Here is a 23,963-nt window from a genome sequence, read left to right as displayed (position 1 = left end):
TTCAAGTTGGAAGGTCGTGGTGGCCTGAAGGATAGGGGACAGGGCCTGGCAAGAAGCTGGTTCTGGGTGAACGTGGCCTGAAGGGATTCGTCCTTAGGAAGCAGAAGGGCTGAGTCACACGCTCAGTGTTTCAGGTTCCACTTTTCAGCCTGGCCCTGCCCGCCCCTTCCCTGTACAAATGCAGGCCAGGGCCTGTATTATTGGCTGTTGCTGAATTCTTTGGCAGGGATTTTAATGTCTGGTCTGGGTGTGTAACATAGCGGCTTCTCTTTCCCCCTGCCGCCTCTCCAAGCCCCTCACAAAGCTCAGAGAGAGAGAGGTGGAGAATTTGTCTCACTAGGATACCAGAGGCCAGGGCCGTGGGTCTTGGCTTTGCCTGTTTTTTTTCTTTGAGGAGAGAGTAATCTTTTTTCCTCCTTTTTGTAGAAGGTAATGTGGGCTCATTGAAAAATATTTGAGAAGTTAAAAGAGGTTGAAAAGCACATGTATATTCCTATACCTACACCAGGCATATTGGCAAAGTTTGTCTTATACATGTTTAAGAATTTAGCTGATAAATTTTTACAAATGGACAGATAGATTGGTACAGATAGATCTAGATAGCCTGATGGCCAGGATTTTTTCACTTAAAATTCTATCACGGGCTTGGTCCTATACCTTTAAAAACAACAAAGGGTATAACTTGTATTTTTCAACTGTTGCTGAACACACATACAGTTTTTGGGTTTTCTTAGTGGTTTGCTGAGGCTCATGCATAAAACTTTACATACTTTTTGGATTGTTTCCAAAGTGGAGTTTTTTGAAAAGGAAGAAAAGGGGATGAACACTTTTTGAAAAGGGCTTGGTTTAAAAAAAGAAAGAAAGAAAAGGGCTTGGTTTTTAAACTGTTTTTACTAAAGGATAGACTCATTGAGAATTTCAGGTTTTCTTAGTGGTGGCAGATGAGTACCACTTACTGCTGAATAAAGGCTGTGTCTAGAACTCTGATTAAGAACTAGGCGCAGGAAGTAAGTGCCTGGGGTGGGGGCAAGGGGCCAGGCTGCAGGATGACTCTGTGGTGGGCGTGATGTCCTAGGAGTCCGCTTCCTTAGTAATATCTCCATCTGTCTCCTTAGCAGCCAAGTCCCTGGACTGGGCCTCGTGGCCCTGGGGCGATGGTGCTGGGTGAGCACCAGTTAGCTAACCCAGTTCTGGTGACATGACTGAGATAGAACTGTGTCCGCAAGAGGTGTGGGAACAAACTAGTGAACCAGCACAGCTCTCCCACCTCCCCTCTCCAGAGGGTCCTGAGATCTGAGAGGGACCAGGAAGTGAGAATCTATAGGTTCCCACAAAGTCCTGTCAGGAGAAGCCTCGGAGACCAGCAGAGCGTGACACTCAGGCTCTTTGCAAGGTGTCTGCTTTGAAGTCAGTTGACTTTGAATGTCCTCTCTGGAGCTAAATTCTCTTCTGAGGCACACTTTGGATTTGGGACTTTGCCCAGGGTCATTTGGCACAGAGCCCGGCTATCGAAGGAGAGGCTGCACTGAGGGAAGGGCAGGGTTATGTCAGACCAGTGTGACCACCAGGGTGTGAGGTCAGGCTCCTTCCTGCCCCACCACATGGGTCTCCAGGTCACGAGGTGGCACCCTGGCAGAAGTTTCAGTGACTGCCTGACCTCATGACAGGTTGCGTTCTGAAAATGCCTTTAAACATTTCTTTAAAAATGTCCTCCTGTTTTGCATACCGTCCTTTTGCCTTTGACATCCTGAAATGGCACCTCTGCCCTTGTGTTTCAGGATACTGTCAGCTTGAAAAAACAGGAAAGGACTCCCAGTTAGGGCGGACCCAGGGTAACTGGTATTTGCATTATAGAAGGCTCGGACACTGGCGAGGAGGTGTTGGGTAGCTCTTGGCATTCAAATGAGCACCTTAGGTGGCGTGGCAAGGTCCCTGCCTGGTTCAGAATGGGCAGCCTTGAGTACTTACCCCAAAGGCAGGAGGCCCCCTGCCCAGGAAGAGGATGAGTGGGGACTCCTTTGCTCATTCAGCAAACTCGTACTGGTAACTACGCTCTGTGAAGCACAGTACACGGACATGAACAAAGGCTGGGCCCCACCCCGGGGGCATTCCTCAGCGGTGGACAGACCCTGACAAAGATAAGAGGAGGCAGGGGTGCTCCCAGGGCACTGAGAAGGTGCAGGGACCCGGATGGGTGGTCTGGGCCAGAGCTAGAGTCAAAATGAAGATCTCTCAGCATGTTGAACGGTCTCCCTGGTTGGGAAGGGCAGGAGTCTGCTGCCTGTTGTCATCGCTAGTTGCTTTCACATGGGGAGAGTGCCATAACAAAGTCCCAGCTGTGGCAGGCTGTCCCCAGCAGGGCAGGAGAGGACAGGAAGTTGAGGCATGGTGCAGGGAAAATGATAAAAGAGAGAGAAGGCCGTGCAGCTGGAGTGTGTGGACAAGGGCAGGCCCAGGAAGCTAGACTGAGGGCCCAAAGGGAGGAAGGAGAAGGGGAGAAGTGCAGAAAAAGGTGCTTGGAGTGTGGGGAATTCAAGGGCCTCTGGAGCAAGGATTCTGAATTCTGGTTCTTCTAGCTCATATCATTGCGAACAAATCCTGACTGCCTTGGTCCCTTCTCCTCTCTCTGAAGTGTGTGTGCTAAGTTGCTTCACTCATGTCCAACTCTGTGACCCTATGGATTGTAACCTGCCAGGCTCTTCTGTCCATGGGGATTCTGCAGGCAAGAATACTGGAGTGGGTTGCCATGCCCTCCTCCAGGGGATCTTCCCCCCCCAGGGATCGAACCCGAGTCTCTCACATCTCCTGCGTTGGCAGGTGGGTTCTTTACCACTAGCACCACCTGGGAAGCCCACCTGTTGGTGCTTAGTGAGCTTCTTCCTCTTCCTCCTGGAGTCTGGATTTTTAGCGGGGAACCCTGGTTCTATGTGCCATGCGACCCCTCTATGGGAGCTCCTGAGGGGCTGAGGGGTCTTGTGATGAGGCCTCTGTTGAGGACTCTGTCATCTCTGTCTAAGCAGGCATAAAGCTTTTAGGTGGGTGACCTTTGAAATGGCACGGGAAGTGTTTCTTTCCATCATGCTGGTTAGCTGTGTGCTTTGGGAAAGTTGTCATTCTCTCTGTACCTCACTGCTCTCACCTGTAAAATGGGGATAATAAAAGAATCTACCTCATGGATGCTGTGAAGTTAGTAGGCACAAAAGGGCTTGAAGCAGTGCCTAACACAGAGTAAGCTCCAAATATATGTTCTCTCTTACTGGTAGTACTGTTAGTGGCTCAATTGTGTCTGACTCTCTGTGACCCCATGGACTATAGCCCCTCCAGGCTCCTCCTCCCATGGAATTTTCCAGGCAGAAGTACTGGAGTGGGTAGCCATCTCCTTCTCCAGGAGATCTTCCCAACCCAGGGATCGAACCTGGGTCTCCCGCATTGTAGGTGGATTCTTTACTATCTGAGCCACCAGATAGATATAGATATGTTATCTCTTATTGGTAGTACTAATAGTTTTTATTTGTGAAGATTTTGGCTTTTACTTTGTAATATTTCTCCTTCTCTTCTTCCTTCTCTGAGTCATCTACTTCCTCTTCCTCTCTTTCCCCTCCTCTTCCTTCTCCTGCTTCTTTTCCTTCTTCTTCAGTTGAAAGTGCAGTGTCACCACATTCAGTGTTTAAATATGCATAATTCTACTCCTTCCCATTGTAGTAAAACCATACATCTACTGGCATACTTTGCAGGTGCATACATACTTTTTACTCTGTTGCAACCATAGTGGGAACTGTTTTGCCTTCTACTATATTTGTTCAGCATTATCTTATAAACTATTGCTTATGTTACCTGAACTATCTTTTGTGGCTCCTTTCTGAAATCCTTAGGGCTTATTCCCTTAAGGTTAAATATCCTGTGTTTCCCCATCATAGATCATCTTTGCTGCATGTTGCTTCTTGTTTCAGTTGAATTATTTCCTGGGGATAAATTCCTAGAGGGCAATTTCTAGGCCAGAGGATATGGCCATCTTTACGACACTGGTTCACACTGTCACTGTGCTTTCCAATAGGGTTGGAATAATCCACAGGCCCTAAATTCTATTGGGTTGGCCAAAAAGTTGGGGTAAGATGGTATGGAAAAACCCAAATGAACTTTTTGGCTGGCTCAATAAATTCCTGGGCTGGGGCTTCCCTGGTGGCTCAGATGGTAAAGAATCTGCCTGCAATGTGGGAGACCCAGGTTTGATCCCTGGGTCAGGAAGACCCCCTGGAGAAGGGAATGGCAACCCACTCTGGTATTCTTGCCTGGAGAATCCCATGGACAGAGGAGCCTGATGGGCTGCAGTCCAGGGAGCCACAAAGAGTTGGACATGACTGGGCCACTAACACTAGGGATTTTAACTTCTAAAGAGTGTGGGTTCCCAGGGAAAGTCAGATTTATCTGGAGTCTCACACATAATGCTCTCAGCTGTGTGTGTGTGTGTGTGTGTGTGCAGTTTCCTGTGTAGGACCCTGCAGGTGCTCTGGATGTGAGGCTTTTCCTAGAAGCCGTTTCCTGTGGGCAGTTCCTACTGAGGTTACTGGGTATCCACAGAGGAACCTTACACGTGGCTCTTTCTACACTTCACACACCTTTGCCAAAGAGTTGATTTACACAACATAAGGACCTTTTCTTTATTTGTGGAGCCATACCTGTAGATTGGGGGCAGATCCCAGCTTTAAAAGCCTGGCTTTACAATGCTGTTGATCTCACACATTGCAGGTCGGTTGCTGGAAATACCACACGCAGAACCCATGTTAGGCTCTAATGGCCTGGGCACCTGACCATTAGCCCATCTGCACGAACTCTGCTCTGACAGCCCTGGTTTATGGGATCCAGACACGGGGCCCAAATGAAGAAAGACTTCAAATTAGATTGGATATAAATAAGTTGATCAGAAGCCCGAGGTCTGCAAACAGGAATTGCTGTTTCTGACCCTGTAGCCACAGCCCTACCCCATACACATGTCTTTTCTGTAGACAAACAGGAGCCTGCCAGCCTACCACTTGCACAAATGTTCGAATGACTTTAGTGATGTCACTGACCAGAGATTTACACCAAGTAGACCGAGGTGGCTTCAGCCTGTGACAGCTGCTTCCTTAGCCTTGCAGCCCCTCCGCATGTCCTCTCTTCTACTACATTCCTCAGCAATCAGCTGTGTCTCAATGGGGTGCTCCCAGGATCCGTTTGGAACTGGGCTGGAGCTGCTGTGAACATCTTGTTCCTGTGGGACCCAGGGCAAGACCTCCTTCCTGTGTAAAGAGGAAAGATCATCCTTACCTCAGAGGGTTGATAAGAGGATAGGATGATCTGAGGTACTTGGTAATGGAATTCTGATCAACGCACAACACATCCCCTAGGCAGCAAAGGTGTACGTTCCACACAGTAGGCTGCCAAGTAAAATATTTTTCAAATGCAGTTTTTTCTCTCTGCTCTGGAGCAGTCAGGAGAAGGAGACTGAGGCTGTATCCACAGTTTAGGAACAGAGTTTAGCCATTTTGGTAGAGACGGTGGCCTGCTTATCTGAACAGACCTACCCCAGGCCCCAAGGAGAAACTTCCACCTTGTTGCATCCGCAACACTGGGAACCTGGAGCGTGGGCTGCCATGTGTCAGGTGTGCCAGGCTTCTATGGTCATTCACAGTGTTCCCTTCTCCAGGTGATCATTGTTTGTCAGTGTCCTGGGTCGAGGCCATCACAGACTACACCGTAGCTGGGTGGTCAGGGTAGAAGCTGGAGGGAGCTTTGGATATTTGGTGGAGTCTCAGGAGTTAAGGCTTTTGAGCTGTGGTGTTGGAGAAGACTCTTGAGAGTCCCTTGGACTGCAAGGAGATCCAACCAGTCCATCCTAAAGGAGATCAGTCCTGGGTGTTCATTGGAAGGACTGATGTTGAAGCTGAAACTCCAATATTTTGGCCACCTGATGCGAAGAGCTGACTCATTTGAAAAGACCCTGATGGTGGGAAAGATTGAGGGCAGGAGGAGAAGGGGATGACAGAGGATGAGATGGTTAGATGGCATCACCGACTTGATGGACATGGATTTGGGTGGACTCTGGGAGTTGGTGATGGACAGGGAGGCCTGGCGTGCTGCGGTTCTTGGGGTCGCAAAGAGTAGGACACGACTGAGCGACTGAACTGAACTGAACAGGAGTTAAGAATGGCTGTGTTAAAAAAAAAAAACAAACAAAAAAACAGGCGCTGGGCTGGACATAGGTGGGCTCAGGCTGGGCCACCTAGTGGCCTGTACCACTGTCCTGTTAGAAAACTAAGACACAGGCCTAGACAGCCTGTGTCTGCTGGAAGCCAGGATACCACACCCTGAAGTTCCGTTTTGGCACCAGCCTACTGAGTGATCCGAGAGAAGTCACGTTCTCTTCCCCAGGCCTCACTTTACCCATCTGTTAAATGAGATAAGGGGTTGGCCTGGATATTCTCTGGTGTCTCCTCCTGCCTGGGGATTCTGATGTAGCCTTGAACTCTTGCGTAATACAGTTGAATGTCTGGGCTGCAGGACAGCTAGCCATGTAGACCTGGGTGACTGTCAGTGCACCCTGAGCCAGGATTGAGTCAGTTACTGGCCAAATCCACACCCAGCTGACCCTCCCAGCAATTCCCATAGCTAGGCCCCAAATCACAAGTAAATTGGTTAGCTTGAAAACACAATCAGTGGGAGTCGCTATGAATCTAGGGTTCTAGGTTCCAGCAAAAAACACATCAACCACACCCACAACAGATAATCTTACTTAGCATCTTACTTACATGCCAAGCATGGGAAAAGTACTACATCTGCATTATTTTCAGTGATTCTCACAGCAACTCTTTTTTTTTTGCCTATTTGTCCTGGTTTGAACTTCCAGCACATCGTCGAATAGATGAGTAAGAGAGGACATCCTTGTCTTGTTTCTGATCTTAGGGGAAAAACATTCAGTCTTTAAGTATGATCTTAGCAGTGGGATTTTTGCAGATGCTTTTTATCAGATGAGGAAGTTCCCTTCTGTTCCTAGTTTATTGAATGTTTTTATCGTGAATAGGTGGTGTGTTTTGTCAAGTGCTTTTCTGTGTCTGTTGAGATGATCATGTGGTTTTTGTCATTGGTCATTCTATTGATGTGGTATATGATACACCGATTGCTTTTCCAGGTATTAATCAAACTTGAATCCCTGGGATAAATCCCACTTGGTTGTGGTATGTCATCCTTTTCATATACCTCTTGCTAATATTTTTGTTGAGAATTCTTGTTCATAAGAGTCATTGATCTATAGAGTTTTTCCCTCAGCTTTATTGAAGTATAATTGGCAAATAATCTGTAGTTTCCCTTTTCATCCTTCTCCTGATGTCTTTGTCTGAACTTGGAATCAAAGTAACACAGCCTCACAGAGTAAATAGGGATGAGTTCCTTCCTCTTCAATTTTCAGAAGTTTGTGAAGGGTTTGTATTAATTCTTCTTTAAATATCTGGTGAAATTGACTAGTGAGACTGTCTGGGCCTGGACTTTTACTTGTAAGAAGCTTTTTGATTACTGGGTCAATTCCTTTACTTGTTGCAGGTCTATTTGGATTTTCTTTTTATTCTTCAGTCAGTTTTGATAGTTATGTCCTCCTAGGAATTTGTCTACTTCATCTAATTCATCTAATTTGTTGGCATGGTTGTTCATAGTATTCTCTTATAATCCTTTTTTTTTTTTTCATTCCAAAGTTGTTAGGAGTATTTCTGTTTTCATTCCCAAGTTTGGTAATTTTGTCTCTCTCTATCTCTCTTTTTTCCCACCTTGATCAGTCTAGCCAAAAGTATGGCATTTTGTTGATCTTTTCGAAGAACCAACTTTGGCTTCATCAATTTTCTCTGTTATTTTTCTGTTCTCTATTTCATTAATTTCTGCTCTAATCTTTATTATTTTCTTCCTTCTGTTTTGCTTTAGCTTTATGTTTAGTTTGTTTTTCTATTTCTTAAAAATCTTTTTAAGGTAGAAGGTTAGGTTATTGATTTGGGTCTAAAGATCATGTACTTTCAACATTTTAATAAATACTGTTAAATCGTCCTCTAGTTTACATTCATCAGCAGTGTATGGAAATTGCCTGTTTCCCACACTGGATATTTATCATCACTCTTTCTACATTTATCAATATGATGGTCAAATGGGGTATCTTGTTTTAGTTAGTTTCTCTGATTACTGATGGTGTTGAGCAAATGTTAATGTATTAGTTGGCCGTTTGTATTTCTTTTGTAAATTACTTGTTAATATTTTTATCCATTTTTCTAACAGTTTTAAAATATGTTTACAGGAGTTTTTAAGACTATGGATATTACTCCTTTATAATATATCATTTGCAAATATGATCTCTCCATTTGTCATGTGTCTTTTAACTTTATCTCTGGTATCTTTGATCATATAAAAGTTTCATATATTTAAGTCTGTCTTTTCCTTTATGACTTCAGGTTGTTTTGGCACTTAGGAAGTTCTTCATGTTTCCAAGATTGTAAAAATTTTTTTTGGTATTCTTTTCTAAGCTGATTCTTAAGCATTTTAGTACTTGTCCCTGACAGTAAAAACCAAATAGAATCATATGTTGTAAGAACCCTTATATCATACCCACAGAACCCTTTGAGCTCTTAATCTATCATCGATGCTGGTGGATTAGAGTAGAAATGTGAAATTTCAGCCACTTGTGATTACAGAGTTGTAATAATCTGTATGCTTTGAAGTTCTAGGGAGTCAGGGGAGAAGACGAAGTAATATTTATTGAACATCTGTTAGTACGAAGTAATATTTATTGAACATGTATTAGTGCTAAGCACTGTGGTAAGACTGTATATGTGTTATCTCATTTACCATGTGGAGAGAACACATTATTATCTCCACTCCTTAGAGGAAGAAATTGGAACAGGCTGCACTCAAAGAGGTCCTGATGCCAAAGAGGTATTGTCAGGAGTGCATGGCTGGCTGACTGCCCAGGTGGCCTGTAGGGCAGCAAGCTTTCCATAGTCCAAGGTCTGGTTCTAGTTGGAGAGGGAAGGATATACTGGTAACTAGCACTGCAGATCCAGAAATGCAGTCAAGGCTCCAAAACTGATCAGAGGGTCAGCTGACTCAGAAATAAAACCCCCATGAGACTTATTTACATGCTGGAATGCTAAGCTGTGCTGTGCTACTGGAAGATTGAAACTGTTGTCAACTGGCTTAGCATTCTCTGGCTGCTGGCAGCACTATAAGGGAAGCCATAGTGTAATCAGGCAGCTGTGAAGTCAGAAGTCGGAGCAGAGCAGTGAGTTGTTCTCAAGTGTTGGTTGGAGTCAGGTGGTCAGGCTGATGAACCCGTCCCCGCAGAACTGCGGAAGCCCTTCAGGGACCTTGGTCTGGTCCAGAGGTCAGAACTCCACTCTGTGCAGCCCTGGAAGGCCTCATCCTGCGCCATCCTCCACCACTCGCCTATGTATTTCCTTGTGTACTTTTTTTTCCTTTTCTTCCCTTCCATCCAGCCATCCAACTTTTTATTTCATAGCCTGTTATTATCAAGGACTCTCTTGCCTTATTTGTTCTCTTTGATCCTCATTCCCACTTCCATTTTCCAACTCCACCATGGGCATTAAAGTGTTTAATGTGTATCTGTTTTTTGCTCTTACCAGATGGGAGCCACTGCTTCATATATGTGCAATTTTTAATTTAAATTTAATTTTTAAATTAACATACATAAAATTGGCCTTTTTGGTTTATAGGTCTATGAATTTTTATATGTATATATACACATATATATAAAACTACCACAATCCAGATGTAAAATATTTTTTCACCCCTCCCCCCAAAATCCCCCTGTGGTCATATTTTCGTCTCACCCTTCACCCCTGTTAATCACTGATCATTACTGTTGTTTTATTTTTTTGAGAATGCCGTGTAAGTGGATCATATAGTGTATGTATGTATATATATATATTTTAACTTATAAACCATTTTATTTTTTGCCATGCCATGTGGCATATGGGATCTTAGTTCCCCAACCAGGGATCAAATCTGTGTGCCCTCCTGCATTGGAAGCTTGTAGTCTTAACCACTGGACTACCAGGGAAGTCCCAATGATATTTTTTATAGCTCATTTTGATTCTAATTTTTTTTTTTACCCACTTCTGCTTTTTCTTTCTTCTTTTTTTTTTCTTCAATTTTTAAAACGTTTGACATAACTTCAAACTCATAGAAAAGTTGTTAAAATTATGCAAAGAATTTCTGGATAGCCTTTGAACGTGAGAGTGGCTCAGTCGTGTCTGACTCTTTGTGACCCCATGGACTGTCCATGGAATTCTCTAGGCCAGAATACTGGAGTGGGTAGCTTTTCCCTTCTCCAGGGGATCTTCCTGACCCAGGAATCGAACCGGGGTCTCCTGCATCGCAGGCAGATTCTTTACCAACTGTCAGGGATAGCCTTTGGATCCCCCTGAATTCCCCAAATGTTTACATTTGCTGTATTTGCTTTTTTCTTCTTTCTCTCCATGTATGTGCATGTGTGATATTCCAAATCATGCCCTGTTATCCCTAAATATTCAGTGTGTATTTCCTAAAAATAAGAATTTTAAAAATATAACCAGTTAGTACAATGACCAAATCAAGAAATCAACATTGAAAATTTTCTATTATCCCATCTATTGACCTTATGAAGATCTTATTGCTTGTCCCAAGATTGTCCTTGTACTAAAAGGAAATTGAAGAGTAGGCATTTTATTCCATGATCATGTCTCTTTAGTCTCTTAATCTGGAAAAATGCCTGACATTTCTTTGTGTTACATAACACTGACGTTGTTGAAGAGCACAGACCAGTTGTTTTATAAAGGCCCCTCAATTTGAGTCTGATGTTTCCTTGTGGTGAGGTTCAAGTTATGCATTTACAGCAAGAATATTGGGTGAATGTTGCCGAGTTCTTCTTAATACGTATTATGTAGAAACACATGCTGTTAATTTGTTCCTTATTGGCCAAGTGAACTTTGATCTTTTCATTATGGTGGCATCTGCCGTTTCTCCATTTTCAAGTTTGTTATTTTACCCATTTTAATTAAAATGTGTCTTACGGGCATTTACTTTGAGATTATGTGAATATCTTGTTATTCGTCAAACTTTCATCCATTGGCTTTTAGCACCTATCAGTGATTCTTACTGGAATCGATTACTTTTACGGTGTTTGGCGATCTAATTCTATCATTGCTTCTACATTTATTAGTGGGCATTTTCTTATAAGGAAGAGCTTTCCCTTCTTCCCACTCATATATTAGTACAGAGTTACAGATCCTTCTTTGTTCAGTAGTTCATAATTCTTCACTAACATTATTTATTTTAATGTTCAGACTCTCTCGGGTCACAAAGAATCAGACACGGCTGAGCAACTAAGCACGTACGTCCCAGATTTGGCCGACGAGATCCCCGTCAGGCTAGCTCCTGTGTCATTTGGGCACATCCCTCTGTTCTTTGAGCATTTCCTTCACTTTTAGACAAATCAAGATGTTCCAGCCCCCTCTTGTTCGTTTTGACTCAGCCCCGGAATCAGCCACTTCTCCGATGAGCTCTCGTTCTTGTTAGTAGAGGATGGCGTTTAGAAACCAGGAGCTGGGCTCCAGGCACTCACCCTTGATTTTAAGGTCCATCCGCTTTGCCATGTGTAATCTAGTGTCTGTGGTGTTCATCCCAGTTTTCTCTCTCCATTAATGACAGACTCCCACACTACCTTCACACATCGTGATGTAAGGAACAGCCTTCTCCATAGACCTGTGTGTGGATTTATGCTGCTCCCTGAGTGCCAGATAGGGCTGCAGACCGGCTGCCCCCGTTTACATCTCCACCAGCGGAGCGCAGAGCGTCTCTGTACCTCTCCACAAATACTTAGCCTTAACGAACTTCCTCATTTTTGCCAAACGATTAGATATGCTGGGTGAGCTCTTGTTTTAACTTGATTTTCTCTGATGACAAATGAGCTGGCGCATCTTTTCGTATGCTTGATGGCCTTTGGGAGTCTTCTTTGGTAAATTGCTTATTCATAATTCTTCTTTGGCTGGGGCTCTTGTGGTTTCGTGATGATATGTAAGATTTCCTTATACATCCTGGATACTAATCTCTTGCTGGTCTCAGACATTGCAGGTCTCTTCTCTCAGTCTGTCCTTTATCTATTCACTCTGGCCATGCTATCTTTTGTTTGAAGGGAAGACTTTCCCCTCCTTGGTTTTATGCTTTCTCTCACCAGTAGCCTTTTTCTATAACTATGTGAATACCCTTAGTCCCTCCACATTTTAAATGTGCTGGTATGACTAAGCTCTGGTGATTCTCCACAGCAGTCTGTCTTATGACTTCTTAGCCTCTATTGAATTCTGTTAAGAATGACTTTGCCTCTTAGAATGTAAGGTCCGCATGCAGGTATTATTCATATATTTATTCAGTAAATCCGTGTTGTAAACCCACTATCTATTAGGCACTGTGCTGTATCACAGATAAGGTTCAAAGAGGGTGAAACATGCCTGTGGCTTTTCAGAGGTAGAGTAGGGATTTTTTGCTTTTTTATTAAATTTTATTATTAGAGTATAATTGCTTTACAATGTTGTGTTGGTTTCTGCTGTACAGCGAAGTGAATTGACTATAAGTATACCCCCTCCCTCTCAGATCTCCCTCCCAGTCACCCCCATCCCTCCCCTCTGGTCATCACAGAGCACCGGGCTGAGCTCCCTGTGTTATCCAGTAGCTTCCCATAGCTATCTGTTTTACACTTGGTAGTGTATGTTTGTGAATGCCATTCTTCCGATCTGTGCCATCCTTCCCGTTGCCCTCATGCCCACATGTCCGTTCTCTACTTCTGGAGTAGGGATTTAAACCTGGTCTTTCCCCCTGTGCTGCTTCCCTCAGAAATTGCATTTGATTCCTATAGAACCGTGTGTCAAATTTCCACACCTTTTGTAACAAATGGCCTAAGAAGGCAGAAAGCAAAGTGCTCTCCCCCGGCATCCAGGGAGGGGAAAGTCATCAGGAGAGGAGTGGAGGGAAGTGTGGCTCCCGCCTTCCTGGGCCTGGCAGACCCTGGGCTACCCGCTGGTGACTGGCTCCAGGCTGATAGTGTCAGACCCAGAGGAGACTGGGAGGTTGCCTCTGCCTGCAGGGGAAGGTCTTAAAATAACACCCAGACCTGTATCATCTAATCCTTTCTGAGAAGCTCAAATCATCCCTTCCAGAAGTGCCCTGATTCTAAGAGGAGAGAGATACAGCTGGATCATCCTGGGGGCTAACATAGAATTTCCAGGCCCCCCAAGCCTTTCCTGGTAGTAATAACGGTGAGCAGGCGCAGTTTCCACAAATTCCAGCCCGGCAGGAGAAGGGCTGGGTGAGGAGGAAGTGTGCGTTTGGGCTGGAACCAAACAAAGCAGAAATTCCTCCTGGGACAGTTTTTTCCCAGAGGACAAATGGGGGAAGCCTGTTTACTGGGCTGTAAAAGCCTTGATTCCTGGGTACTGCTTCCTGATCTCAGGCCTTGCATCTCTGTGCCTGTAGAAACCTCTTTGGGTTACCCCAGGACAGATGTATACTGTTAGGCGCCTGGTCCTGGGGTCTCCCAGGGCTTCCTAGTTCTCTATCCTTGTTTCTACTGCCCACTCTGAATTCTGAACCATGACCATGTATGTGTGGAAATACACTTGAGAAGGGTTTAGATCAGCGATGTTACATTGGGTTCACTTTTAGGCTCCTTGAGTCAGAATCCCCATGGATTCTGAACCCTGGAGTTCTGAGATGGACTATCCCCCTGCAGTGGAAGGAAAGCAAAGGGCCACGTGAGCTATGATCTGCTGCCCACTGTGTAGATGTAGCCATGATCATCAGAACCTTAAAGGATTAATAAGGAGATGATAAAGATGACTTTTTTTGCAAATCTTAAGTGTCCTTGCAGAAATCCGTCAGGCTCTCTGTCCTTTGTTTAACACTGGGGTTAAAATATAATTCTCAAGGTCCCTCCAGCTCTGGTCTGCTAGGATTATCCAAGGGGCCTGTTTCAAGGTGGATCCTGACCCTTCAAGGTGATGGAATCTGACCTTGACTTCACTCCCTTAGGTTTAAGCCTTGGTGTCCTTGGTAATAGGATCCTGGACCAGATGAACATCCAAGGCTTTTCTGATGATTTTACGACCCATGTTACACTTTGAGCTTTGGAGTTATTTTCTCAAGGAACAAGTAGTATTTGGGGAAGCACCTGTTTGATGTGGCAGTGTGAGGTTTAGATGAGGAAATAGCAATATATTTTTTGGAAGATGAGGCTATACACTACCACTGTGTCTAAAATTATAGGGCTAGAATCTGGAGGAAACTCATTTTAAAATGTAGGGTGGGGGATATGCCCGTAGGTCATGAATTAGGTGCTATACCTGGAAACCAAAGGCATCTTTAGAGCTCAGAAGGGAGAGTTTTCTTGCCCTTGGTCACCTTGGGTGTAGGTGTGTAATTAGGACAACAGTCTAGATTCTTAAGCATCATATAGGCAAGATGGCTCCCAATTCTGCTAACTCAGCTTCTTAGTTCATAGCTGAATGGGTTGTGGGGGTCACCAACATTTGTACAGCCTGTTCTTTCAGAAACTGTTCCTAGTTCAAAAGGAATGGTATACAGCCCCTACCCTCAAGGAGACAAGGGTCTACTAGAGGAAGCAGGTAGATAGACTAGCACCCTCCTCCCAGGAGGCTTGGATGTGGGCTTGTAAAGGTTGAAACATTGGTAGGTGAAGAGTGTTCGTAAGGCATCTGGAGCACGGACCAGTTGGCCTGAAGGATCCTGGAAAAGCTTTGAAATTCAAAGTTTGATCTTTGAAGGATTGTTCCCTTGCCTACTTCACAAAGGTTTTTGAGATAGCATAAGAATGCTGCTGCTGCTGCTGCTAAGTCGATTCAGTCGTGTCTGACTCTGTGCGACCCCATAGATGGCAGCCCACCAGGCTCCCCCGTCCCCGGGATTCTCCAGGCAAGAACACTGGAGTGGGTTGCCATTTCCTTCTCCAATGCATGAAAATGAAAAGTGAAAGTGAAGTCGCTCAGTCATGTCCGACTCTTAACAACCCCATGGACTGCAGCCTACCAGGCTCCTCCGTCCATGGGATTCTCTAGGCAAGAGTACACACTGTAAAAAAGGATCAACATAAATAAAACAAGAGAAAGAGAAAATGTGGCTTAAAAGTTAAGATTCAGGCAGAGTTAAAATGTAGATATTCAGATGCGGCAACCCAGCACAGCCATTTCATCTGTCGCTTTGCAAAAGCCACAAGTGAAACGTCAGAGAACAACGATATGTAGTAGTTCCTGAGCCTGAGTTGTTTTTCTTGGTGCTTCACTCTTCAAGATCTTCATGGGGGTGGGAGGGAGGTGGTGGTTAGCAGGTGAGCCTGCAAACCAGCATTCCTCAAAACATACTCTAGGGACCTATGTTAATGCTACCTAGAGTGCTTGTAAAAGGCAGAGTCCTGGGCCCCAACCCCAGACCTACCAGATCAGAAGCTCTGGGCAGGAAGATCCAGGAATCTGCAATTTTACTTGCTTCCCCAGATGACTTTCTATGTACTCCACAACTTGAGAACCTCTGCAGTAGATGGAAACCTGAACAATATCTTGAAAGCACATGCAGTAAAGCAAACGTGAAGGCTTGGCCTTTGTGTGAAGGCTGGGTGGGAATTTAGTGGGAGAGAGAGCAGGGCATAAGAATAGGCAGTTCCACTGAGGTTCATTCCTGGCCAGGTCACTTTCAGGTCATATTTTAGAAGAGGTACTCAATGTGGTAATTCAGGCGCGTGGCAGGGACACTCCTCAGCACAGAGATGGATGGCAAGCAGCTGGCCCCACTGTGTTGTCCGGCTTGTCCAGCTTCCCCTCGCCCTCTTGGGCTCTCTTCTGTAGACCTGCTCTGGCAGGCTCTTTTATTTTTTTGAGCAAATACTTTGTTTTTCTCTGTGCCCCCAAATGCAGGGTTCTGAGACCACAAATGTGCTCAGCTTCCTGTTGAAAAAGTGTTTTTCCCCTCAGGGTCTAATAGCGACTTGGATGATGAGTTGGCAGAAAACAAGTGGGTGTTGAAATAGCGTCCTGCGTTTAGTGTGTCTGAGACTCAGCAGGCCAGCCTTTAGAGTAAATGATTCCTGTTTTCTGGTCACGGAGTTGTATGTTGTGAAGTCTTTATTTTGGAAGACACTTCTTTATTGGGAAAAGGATGAAGAAGGGGGGGTGGTCACACTTCTTGTCCTCGGGTTATATTTTTAGATAGTTATTGTTCGATTTTAAAGATATACCCAAAAGTATAAAGAAAAGGAGCATGAACATCTGATTTAAGAAATGATTTCCAGTACTTTGGGAGCCTTTGTGGTTTGGATTTTAAAACCCAGTGAGACATAGTTACCATGAACCATGAGCAGTCCCATCTGGTGGCTTTCTGTCCTGTCCTCCTCCATCACGTTCTCTCGTGTTTTCTTGTACATTAAACCTTCATCACATTTTCTCAAGGTTTATTGAAATCCTCTTCGTTTCTTGTATTGGTGGCAGGGAGAAGAACTGCGCACCATCCATTCAGCTCAGGTTTGTTGGCATACTCCATGCCCACGGCAGCCAAGTGGACACTCATGACTCTTCTCCCGGGGTGGAGCTGAGGGAGCCAGTAGAGCTCTCTGCAGAGCTTTCCTTGACTCTGTTCCCTGGCCTCAGAGTTGACTCCCCTTCCTTTGTGCCATTTCTGCTATTCTCACCACTATCACCCTCAGCATTGTGTTTGCATTGCTAGTCTCCCTCCTGGCCAAGGGCAAAGACTTCTTAACCCATCCCCCACTGCTTGCATGCCTGGCACCAACTGGCAAGTGGTGTGTGCTAACTAGGTGCATGCTTAAATGGACATGGTGCTACGAGTCCTTAACGAAAGAAGAGGAAGAGTAAGAACCAACCTTGAGTGGTGAGAAGGCTTCCGAGGAGAGGTGATGTTTGAGCTGTGGCCAGGCAGCTGTTGGATTGGTGATAATGAAGTTGTTGGAGAGATGGTTTAGTGTAAGCCCCTTGCAGGAAACGTTGGTTCTCACTTCTAGTCTGTAGTCACAAGGGGCACCGTGGGTTGATAAGACCACTGCAGACAGCTGTCATTCCTGTGCCTGGGGATTTGATAGTGCCTAGTTCGGCTTCCAGCCTACATCAGGTCTTTGGAAGGTTGGTACAGAGGAAAATGGCTCACCCTCAACAAGAGTCTGAGGAGCAACACCTCAGGGGAGCTGAGGGGTGGGCTGCGGGAGGGATGGTTTGAAGAGGGGCTGTGCCATGTTGTTAGGTCTGAGGCTTGGCCAAGGAAGAGATTCCAACATCTCAGCTGGTTGAGTCACAAAGTTGTGGGCATTGGCTAGTTCCCGAAAATGTGAATTTCGTCACTCAAGAAAATTTTTTTTAAAACTGGGGAGTCCTGACCCCTGGTTTCCAAGTAAGGGTTTGTTTGTTTGTTTAAATTTTATTTTATTTTTAAACTTTACAATATTGTATTGGTTTTGCCAAATATTGAAATGAATCCGCCACAGGTATACATTTAAATTAAAAAACAATCAATCCAACATTAAAATCCACTGTGATCATTTCCTAAAAGAAAGGAGATCTTAACATTTAATGAGTAAGAAGCACTTCCTCTTGGAAGAACGGGCATTCTGATATATTGATTGCTTTGAGCTTAATGAAGGACCACCTACATTATCTTTTGTTGTTGTTCAGTTGCTCTGTCGTGTTGTGACATGGACTGTAGCCCCCCCAGGTTCCTCTGTCCATGGGATTTTTCAGGCAAGAATGCTGGAGTAGGCTGCTGTTTCCTTCTCCAGGGTATCTTCCCTACCCAAGAACCTGCGTCTCCTGTGGCTCCTGCATTGCAGGCAGAGTCTTACCACTGAGCCACCTGGGAAGCCCCACATAGTCCTTACATTAACCATTTTGTCTTGGGCTGGTGAACTGTTGTCATCACCCCACTTCAGGCGGAGGACTGTCTTGACCAATCGGTTGGTCAGTTGGGAAGCCGTGACTGGATGTTCCAGCCTCTTTGGCTGAGGCCAGAGGAATGAACCAGTGGCTTGGCTGGCAGGGTGGCAGGGCGTCCATGCTGGGCTGGCTCTTGATCTGTAGGGCTTCTGACGAGGGGCGCGTGTGTGTTTGGGTTTGCTGTGCTGGGCTAGGGAGCAGTGGAATTTGTCTGAGTTGAGCTCACACATTGAAGTTATTGAGCGACTTACACGCTAGGCCGTGACCTGGACTCCCAGCTGAGAGGCCCACGTGGCAGAGCTTTAGCAGGAGGAGCTGAGGACAGGCTCACATCTGCTCATCTGCTTACGTAACCCTGCCTCCCGGCTCTCAGAGCCAAGAAAACACACAAGCCGACCCAGCGGGGCCAAGGGTTTGTGGTAGCACCGCCATGCGCCACCCAGCAAGGGGGCCTTGGCTCGGCCTTCTGCCTCCTCCTCACGCCTCTCCCTGAGGCCCCCACGGTGTCTCTGAGACTGGCTGGCAAGTCCCTGAGGTTCCGGGCAGAGCTGGTCACTGCCCTCCTGGAGTCTGAGCGCTTAGACTTTGTCATTAGGACAGAGCCAGGTGTGCTGCCCAGGACAGCCCCTGCCGCGTAGCAGGAGGTGTGCAGGGCACATGGGGAGGCTTCCCACCTGGCGCCAGACCCAGGAAGGCATTTGGCTCCAGATCGGGAGCCTCCACGGCTGCCAAGCCCTGACCCATCTCAGGGTTGTGAGCTGGAGGGTTCTCAGAGCAGTGGCAGCTTCAAGGAGAGAAAGGGGGGGAAAGAATTGTCAGATTGGGCAGGAAGGGCCAGGATTCACTCTTCCCATCCATGTGGGAGACACGGCAGGGCTGTAAGACGGGCATAGGGAGGAGCAGCGAGCGGGAAGAGGCTGTTTGGTGATCAGGCTCTGCGTGGAGCCGCTGGGACAGCCAGTCCCTTAGACAGCCTTGAGCCAGGGTAGTTTTCACATGGGTCCTGCCCTTTTCAGCAGGGAGTGCCTCGAGGTCAGGAACTGTCGTGTCTATCCCATCATCACCTCCCACCTCCCCGACCTGGTTCACAGTGGATGTCCAGAAAGTATTGATTGAAACGAATTGAAAGTGGCCTTGACACACCACAGGAAATGTTTACATTAAACAAACACTTCAGAAAAGACTCTGGCTTGATGCTTGAGTAGGTTCCCATGAATGGGTGGTCACATGCTATTAATACCACACTCTGGGATTAAAGGAAGGGGAGGAAGGTTATCAGCTGCCATAACTGGGTGGACAGTGTTATCAGTTGCTGAAGGAACTCTGGAGCAGAAGCTGGTTGGCCCTAGGTAGTGGTGGTGGTGGTGGTGGTTGGTGGAAGTAATGAGGTTAAGTGTTCATTTGAGTTCCAACCCCTGGAATTTACAACTGGAAACCAGTATCCTGAGAGTGGATGGTCGTCACCCAAAGATCATCCAGCAAGTCACCTGCAGAGCTGAGCTAGGGCCCAGGCAGCCTTTTCCTGACCAGGAAACTCTGCCTCACCGCTGTCTTCCTAGAGCTGCCGAAGGGACGAGATTAAGATGCTTTAAGCCTGCAGGTGTCTGCTCCAGGGAGGCCAGGCAGCCCAAGTGTAAAATACCTCTTTCCTGGGTTGGTTTCAGAAGTTGTGAGAAAGTTGGTAGAGTGACAGTCCAGATGCCCTTTGGGTTCCCGAAAATGAAGATATGTTTAGCTGCATCTTCCGAACCAAAAGTGGGGCAGGCCGTGGATGGAGTGCAGATGTCATGGGGCCTTCTGAAGTGAGAAGAACCTGAGCACCGATCTTTTCTTCGTGTTTTTCACAAGTGCCCTGTGCAGCAGGGCCTCCCAGAAGGCTGTGCCCACGGCTGGGGAGTCGAGTAACCCGGGCCTATGGGACCCCGTGGGAAAGGGCTACTACCTCCCCGAAGGCCCCAAGCTTGTAAAGATGCACAGGCTGGCCCTGTCCGCTCCCCACCTCCCAATTTGTCCAGAAAGAGTTGCTTGGGCTGCTTGTTATTTACGTGGGTCCTTCCTGAGATCTGACGAGTCAGACTCCCTAGGGCAGAGGCCTGAGATTCCATGTTTTTACTGATTGCCTCACTTGATTTTGATGATCAGTGTGGATAAAATGGTCACACCAACCCCTGACTTAGCTCTGGGGCATAGGACCTACTCACTGGAGGGCACCATGGGAGTTTGGGGCTGGGGCAACAGGCAGTCGTGGGAGGGACTGGTCTGTGAGGCCTCTGTTCCTCCAGAGACCATGTGCATGGCCAGGGAGAGACCAGGGCTTTTTGGTTTGGTTTTTGTTGCGCAGGGTCTTTGATGCTGCGTGAGAGCTTTCTCTAGTTGTGGCGAGCAGGGGCTTCTCACTGCAGTGGTTTCTCTTGTTCCAGAGCACAGGCTCAGTAGTTGTGTGCGTGGGCTTAGTTGCTCCACTGCATGTGGAATCTTCCTGGACCAGGGATCAAACCCATGTCTCCTGCATTGGCAGGTGGATCCATATCCAGTGTGCCACAAGGGAAGTCCATGACCAGGGCTTTTGATCCCTAAAGATCCCCTTCTGCCCAGGAGGTCTGCCATCTGAGCTCTGTGGGAAGGAGTAGAGATAAAGGACAAGGCCAGATTGGGGCTTCAGTTTGAAGATTCTGGTCTCTCAATGCCATTAGAGGAAAGAGGGAAGGGCATTTCTGGCAGAGAGGAAAGTGTGGGCACAGACACAGTTTATAGGGGCGGGAAAGGAAGGGGAGCTAAGAGGCTTAACCCTACATGGTCCAAGATCATGGCCTTAGAGCCATTGGAGGGTTTTAGCAGGAAAATGACAGGATCAGAGCTGTGTCTTGGAAGAAAATGGACTATTGGGAGCAGGTCCTGTGAGGATGGAACTGGATCAGTGTCAGAGGGAGGGAAGGGGTGAGGAGTCCCAGGGATCCAGGAAAGGCGAGAGGAAGAAGAGACGGCAGGTTCACACCTGCTGACAGGCCAGAGGAGCGAGAGTCATGGCTTCCTTTCCTTGGGCTGCCGCATCTCGGGAGAGTGAGTGATCCATGAAGACGAGAGGTGCTCAGACAAAGTCACATGCTACTGACAAGCCAGCAGAGGCCCCACTGGCCCTCGGGTGGTCCTCACCAGCATGTTTCAGGTGAACTCGCTCTGAGCTTGAGATCAGGGTCTGGCCTCTGTTGTGTTGTGTGTAGTTTCCTTCCTGTGGATGGTTTGCTCCACAGGTAAAGTTGGTTAGGCTAGAGTAATGGTTCCCAAAGCATGTTCACTGATAAAATGGTTCTGTGGCTAAGTAAGTTTAGGAAGTGGTGGGTTAGATAAAGTGAATGGGGTTTCTTTCTCTTTTTAAAAATATTTATTTGTTTATTTGGCTGCTCTAGGTCTTAGTTCTAGCACCCAGAGTCTTTGATCTTCATTGCAGCACATGGGATCTTTAGTCGCATCCTGGGAACCCTTAGTTGTGGCATATGGGAGCTAGTTTCCAGACCAGGGATCGAACCAGGTCCCCCTGCATTGGAAGCATGGAGTCTTAGCCACTGGACCACCAGGGAAGTCCCTGAATGGGGTTTCTTGACTGCACAGCTCCTCAGAGCTTTTGGTGTGCCTTATGACCTTCCAGAAGCAAGATTTAGTTTGTGGGGTTCCCAGACTTCTTTGACCAGGGGAACCTGTTTTTCCATTGAGCATCTTACTGGGACTAGTGCTTCCTGGAATCCACTTTGAGAAAGTCTGGCCTACCGGGAATACTGGGGACCTGGTTTGAAATGTTGACTCTGTCCACCATCCCCTGTCTGTCCCTGGGCCTCTTTCTCCTGCCCTCCCCTTGTGTACTGTGGCAGAGGCAGTCCTCACACTTGGAGTCTTCTCTCGGCTCCACCTGTTTCTATTTAGGAGGCGGGGACGTTCATTCCTGTATCTGGATCTTGACTTTGACCTTTTCCTCTGCTCCTAACCTGCCACTACCTCAGAATCCACCATCTGGATCTCATCAGTTTTTCCTCTAAGCCCCAAGCTCTCTTACTTTAATGTGCTGTACTTAGTTGCTCAGTCGTGTCTGACTCTTGGCGACCCCATGGACTGTAGCCTGCCAGGCTCTTCTGTCCTTGGGGATTCTCTAGGCTAAGAATACTGGAGTGAGTTGCCATGCCCTCCTCCAGGGGATCTTCCCAATCCAGGGATCATACCCAGGTCTCCCTCATTGCAGTAGGATTCTTTGCCATCTGAGGCACCAGGGAACTTAATTCTCTCATTTGGAGCCGTGTTCTTCCAGGACAGAATCTTTGTGGAGTCTCCCCCAACTTCTTCTCCCTTCTTCATCCGCTACTTATTCTAAGCATTCTTCTTTGGTGTTCTTTCTGGCTGTTCCTTCTGTTTCCCCAGTTCCTCCAGCCCCTCCCCATCAAATTTGTTTCATTCATGCATCACATCCCTTCCCCAGACATGGGTAACCCATGCCACTCGCTGCTGCCTTCTGACTTCAGGCCGATTTCCTCAACACTGAGCTCCTCAACACATATGCACGCTTCCCTTCCAACTAGGTTAGGTTCAGAGAGATGATGTAAGTTGTTTGTCCAAGGCCACACAGCTGGGAGATAGCAGAGTTAAGTTTCAACGTCCGGATTTCTGAGAAAGTGCTTTCTCAACCGTGCTCTCTGATCCTTATAACAGCTTGTCCGGAAATCTGAGCAAGAATTACTCTATTTCCATTTTTTCAGTTGAGCAACATAAGAGTCTGAGTGGGTCCTGGGGATAGGAGAGTGCTTCAAAGGGTGACCAGCTGTCTGGGTTTGCTGGGGACTGAAAGGTTTTCCAAGATGGTTGGTCACACTGGTGCTGGACATGGTACCTAGTGCTCGGCCTGAGAGCCTTTTCCATGGCCACACTACTTCCCCAGGGATGGCTTCCTGAGGCAGTCCTGGAGCCTGATGTCTTCTCCTTTCTCCCACCTCTCTAGTCGGCCCCATGCTGATTGAGTTTAACATACCTGTGGACCTGAAGCTTGTGGAGCAGCAGAACCCGAAGGTGAAGTTGGGTGGTCGCTACACCCCCATGGACTGCATCTCTCCTCACAAGGTGGCCATCATCATTCCATTCCGCAACCGGCAGGAACACCTCAAGTACTGGCTGTATTACTTGCACCCAATCCTACAGCGTCAGCAGTTAGACTATGGCATCTATGTTATCAACCAGGTGAGGTCTGGGGGGGTGGAGGGAGGGAGGGAAGGCATGCATGTCATGTGTGTGCATGTGCACACTTATGTACTTAAATATGTGAGTGATGAGGGGTGAAGGAATAGAAGTAATCTTTTAGACATCTGGCATTTTGAAATTCTACCATTACCACCCTCAGGTGCAAATGAGCTAAATGCTGTATAGTTACCCCTACCCCCACCCAAGAATTTAACTTTGGTATTTCAAGTTTAGCCTGAATACTTAAATTCCCATCTTTAGACTATAATCTCCCAGGTGGAATAACACATCGAACTTATCTGTCTACTAAATTCCATTGAAATTCCTTTGAAGAGACAGAGTATATACATTTCCATTTCTAAAAAGCCCAGTGTCCATTTCACTTCAAGATAAACTATGGATCTTTTTGTAGTAAGTTAGTTTGAATAGAAAGATTGTTAGCAGCTGACAGCTTCCATCAAAACTGAGGGACTCTGTGAGCGTTCCTTGGACCAGAAGAAAAGCTAGAAACAACAATGTGTCCATCAAGCATTTCTGAGCACTGCCAGGACAAAGCAGAGAGATACTAAAGAAACGACGAAGTTTCCTGGTTCTACCTGTCCTGAAGCTTCCATCCTCATTTATGGCAAGTGGGACCCTTCCAAGGAACAATTTGCTAATAATCTCAAGAACTGAATCTCAGAGTGGGAGAACAGGTGGTAGGCAAAACCCCTCAGGGCTGTTGGAGGGCCTTGGCCAAGT

The 23,963-nt window shown here is 46.5% G+C and overlaps 1 protein-coding gene across 1 annotated transcript in view; it reads left to right on the top strand.

The window, feature by feature from the left end:
* The window catches only part of B4GALT1 (beta-1,4-galactosyltransferase 1), a 55,621-nt gene that overhangs the window by 6,515 nt on the left and 25,143 nt on the right, over nt 1-23,963 (top strand). Inside the window, exon 2 of the mRNA XM_027550002.1 lies at nt 22,987-23,222. Within this exon, the coding sequence (XP_027405803.1) occupies nt 22,987-23,222 (236 nt within the window). The remainder of the gene's footprint in view (nt 1-22,986; nt 23,223-23,963) is intronic.

The sequence above is a fragment of the Bos indicus x Bos taurus genome, chromosome 8, assembly GCF_003369695.1.
Source record: "Bos indicus x Bos taurus breed Angus x Brahman F1 hybrid chromosome 8, Bos_hybrid_MaternalHap_v2.0, whole genome shotgun sequence".
Lineage (NCBI taxonomy): Eukaryota > Metazoa > Chordata > Mammalia > Artiodactyla > Bovidae > Bos > Bos indicus x Bos taurus.
The sequence above is the reverse complement of the archived record's forward strand: the minus strand, read 5'-3'. Positions and strand labels throughout refer to the sequence as shown.